The sequence below is a fragment of the Mus pahari genome, chromosome 21 (assembly GCF_900095145.1).
Source record: "Mus pahari chromosome 21, PAHARI_EIJ_v1.1, whole genome shotgun sequence".
Taxonomy (NCBI): Eukaryota; Metazoa; Chordata; class Mammalia; order Rodentia; family Muridae; genus Mus; species Mus pahari.
Genome location: NC_034610.1, coordinates 23,774,648 through 23,778,023, shown reverse-complemented (window position 1 = coordinate 23,778,023; position 3,376 = coordinate 23,774,648). Strand labels below are relative to the sequence as shown.

The window sequence follows — 3,376 nt, the reverse complement described above, 5'->3', positions numbered from 1 at the left end:
AGGCCAGCCTGGTCTACAAAGTGAGTTCCAGGACAGCCAGGGCTACACAGAGAAACCCTGTCTCAAAAAACAAAACAAAACAAAACAACACCTTCCACTCTTAGTGGGCTGGGGACATAGCTAGGCTGGGGACATAGCTAGGCTGGTGGAGCTCTTGCCAAGCATGCGCAAAACCCCAAGATCAATTCCCAGCATCAGTGCCTGCAATCTGAGCTCTTCAGAATTGGAGGCGGAGGATCAGAAGTTCAAGGGCAATCCTTGGCTACATAGGCAGTTGGGGGACAGCCTGGGCTACAGGAGAGGTCCAATTTAAACACACAAGGCACCAAGACACTCCCACAGCCTCTGTGGCACTGACTAGGATGTGAAGCCTGGCGGAAGCGGCTGACACTGACACCCAGAATTCTCAGGAGCATCTAAACACCCATCCTTGCCCAGGCACTGCCAGCAAAACCTGACACTTTGACAAGTTTGTAACAGCCAAGCACCATCAGACAGATTGTACGGGCTACCTGATCCTCACTTCCTTCTAGGGGAAAAACAAAAACCAAACAACCCTCTAGGTATCATGAGGTCCAAAGTCAAAGTCACACCTGGCCACCAGGAATGGGTGAGGACACACCCCGTGAGGGCCAGCAGCTCTTCTTGGTGCCAGGGTCTGATAACAAGGGTAGGCGCTGTGTAGACAGCTCTGGGGGGCCGGGTACCCTACAGCCCTTCCACCCACAGCCGAGGGACCTCTCCAGGGAGGATCTCAATGTACAAGCAAAGAGAACCAAGAACTGCTAGATGGGGGGACCCTCTTTCCCGCCCCAAAGTATTCCCAAGCCACCCTTAAGATCTGCCAATCCCCCAATCCCAATGCAGCCCGACTCACAAATCATGGAAGTTCCGAAGGGAAGACGCAGGGGTGAAGACATCCAGAAGCCCAATGACCTGGAGAGAGGCCACCAGTGAAGCTGCACTGCCACTGCCATTCTTCCCTATCCTGAGGGTCTCAGCCACCCAGGGCCAACATCCAGGTCACCCTCTGCTACGGAAGGTGGCCCCAGCTGGCATGGGAACAATTTGGGGGTCCAGGCAGAATAGGACATTTGCCTGGGCTGGAGAGATGGCTGAGAATAAGGTAAGCTTGATCCCAAATTTGGGGTTCGGGGTCAATAGTCCCACTTGTAACTAACAAATCTTGAGGGTCACGGGGGGGGGGGGTGAGAAGGATGAGAAGCCTTTGAGCCTCCAGGTCCTTGGGACTCTGGATCTCAGCTCCAGCCTTGGACCCCGGGTCTCTAGCCACATCTGTCAGTCTGTCCTTGTCTACACTGGGCTGGTCCAGAGCTAGAGGCAAGCCCCCTCCACCTCACAGCTGGAGACCACCTGAGGAGAGGTTGTCCGAAAGGATTCGGGTTCACGATGTACAAGGCTCTATTTGAAATGGACCCCAGCCCTTCTGCCTGGCCCAGAGCTGAGTCACACGGTCTGTTTCCATCAGACAGGATGGTCAAATGGTCAGGCACCAGGCTCTGCCTCCGGCCCCTTCCAACCTCAGCTCTGCCGCTGCATAACCCGGGAAACTTTTCTGTGCCTTGACGTGTGTTGCGGAGAAGATTACAAAAGTTAGCCAGCCCCCACCCCCGCATGCATTAAATCTCAGTAAGTATTTATTGTCAAATTTAGAGTGGCCAGAATGGAGCTAGCTTTAGCTCAAGTGCCCAGGCTCATCAGGACTGGAATCCTCACAGAACCAATCGCGAAGCTCCCCTGTGCCTACTTCCTCCTCACAATCAAGAAACGGTTGTGGGAAGTGAGCTGGGCAGGCCCTGGCACCTTCTCATTGGGCTCTCCTTAGTCCTTAGCTGAGAAACCAGGGTGGAGCAGTTCTTTCTCCTGGCCCTGCGCGCACGACCCTGAGCAGGCCCCTCCTAGGCCCCCTCTCCCTGCTCTCCGATCCCCAGCACCCCAGCACATCCACACCCCAGGCAGCCTACGTTCTCATGGTGCATGTGCTTCAGGAGCAGAAGCTCGCGGTAAGCGCGCTTGGCAAAGATCTCCGACTGGAAGGGCCGGCTCAGTTTCTTGATGGCCACCTTCTCCCCTGTCCGCTTGTCGATGGCCGAGCTGCGGGGTCACAGGCAGGTGAGGGGGGAGGGGCGGCGCAAAGGACCTAAACTCAAGATCCCTCCCGCCCTGTCCTAAGCCACCCCCATTCTGTGTTCCCCAGGCTGGCAGGAGACCAGCAGTGCGTGTGTGTGTCTGTGTGTGTGTCTGTGTGTGTGTGTGTGTGTGTGTGTAGGGGGCGACGCCAAGGAAGGGGCGACGGAGCAGGGACAGAAGCAGTTCTTGCTGACAGGATGCAGAGCAGGCCCGGAGTCCCTGCTCTGCGATTTGGCAAGTTCCCCTCTTGGGGCCTCATCTGCAACCACAGGGATCTGTCCCACGAACTCCGAGATCCCTTTTAAAAAGTTACAGCCTTGGAGAACCAGATTCGCCAGCGACTCAACCCACAGGGGCCCCACTGCCACCGGGCTCACCCGGGGAGGCTGCTGAGAGGTGGCCCGTGGCTCCTCTGATTCCTGGGGTCCCCGGGTCTCACCACACCGCGCCATAGGCCCCGCTGCCGACGTGCGCGGGCGCCAGGTAGGTCTTGGGTAGCTCCCAGGCAGTCTTGTTGATGTCCTGCTTGTAGAAGCCCCTTTTCCGAGTGAGGCTCATTCCGGACCCCGTGGTGGCGGCCCTGCGAGGAGGTTGCGGTGGCTGCCCGCGGGCTCCCGGCCCGGGTGTCCCGCCGCGGTCCCCTCCCGCCCCGCGCCCGCTCCTCCTCCGTGGGGCGGCGCACCTGCCGCCTCGCCCAGGTGCGTCCCCGCCCCGGCCCGCCCACCGCTCGCCCGCGCTCCGGACTCTGCCCAGCGCCGGCGAACGCCCCAGGCCCCACCTGCTGTAGGGAGGAGAGGGGGTGCCCTGCGGGAAGGGGGTGCCTGCGAGGCTGCCTAGATCCCTCCAACTCCTGTAGGAAGAGTTGGGGATGGGGTTTGGGGTGGGGGGACTCGACTTGTTGCTAGTTTGAGAAATATACCCTTCACATGTAAGACGTGGTGGCTCGGGTCTGTACTCAACACCAGAGGTAGATGCAGAGGCAGGAGAATTGCTACGATTTCGAGTCCGGTTCAGTACATAGTTCAATGCCAGACTAGGTGAGACCCTGAGGAAGGAGGGAGAGGAGAGACTAGAGAGGAGAGATACAGAGAATGAACGGAGAGGGAGGGAGGAAGGAAGGAAGGGAGGGATAGAAGAAAGGAGGGAGGGATAAAGAGGGAAGGGGAGAAGAAGGGAGGAAGGAAGGAAGGAAGGAAGGAAGGAAGGAAGGAAGGAAGGAAGGAAG

At 58.3% G+C, this 3,376-nt stretch overlaps 1 protein-coding gene across 1 annotated transcript in view; it reads right to left on the bottom strand.

Annotated features, from left to right (window-relative positions):
• Mapk13 (mitogen-activated protein kinase 13) overlaps positions 1–2,790 on the bottom strand; it is a 9,146-nt gene extending 6,356 nt beyond the window's left edge. The window contains exons 1-3 of the mRNA XM_021220972.2: positions 2,591–2,790; positions 1,986–2,115; positions 878–936 (exon numbers count right to left, since the gene is read on the bottom strand). Coding sequence (XP_021076631.1) covers positions 878–936; positions 1,986–2,115; positions 2,591–2,709 — 308 coding nt within the window. The 5' untranslated portion in view covers positions 2,710–2,790. The remainder of the gene's footprint in view (positions 1–877; positions 937–1,985; positions 2,116–2,590) is intronic.
• Positions 2,791–3,376: the final 586 nt, after the last annotated feature.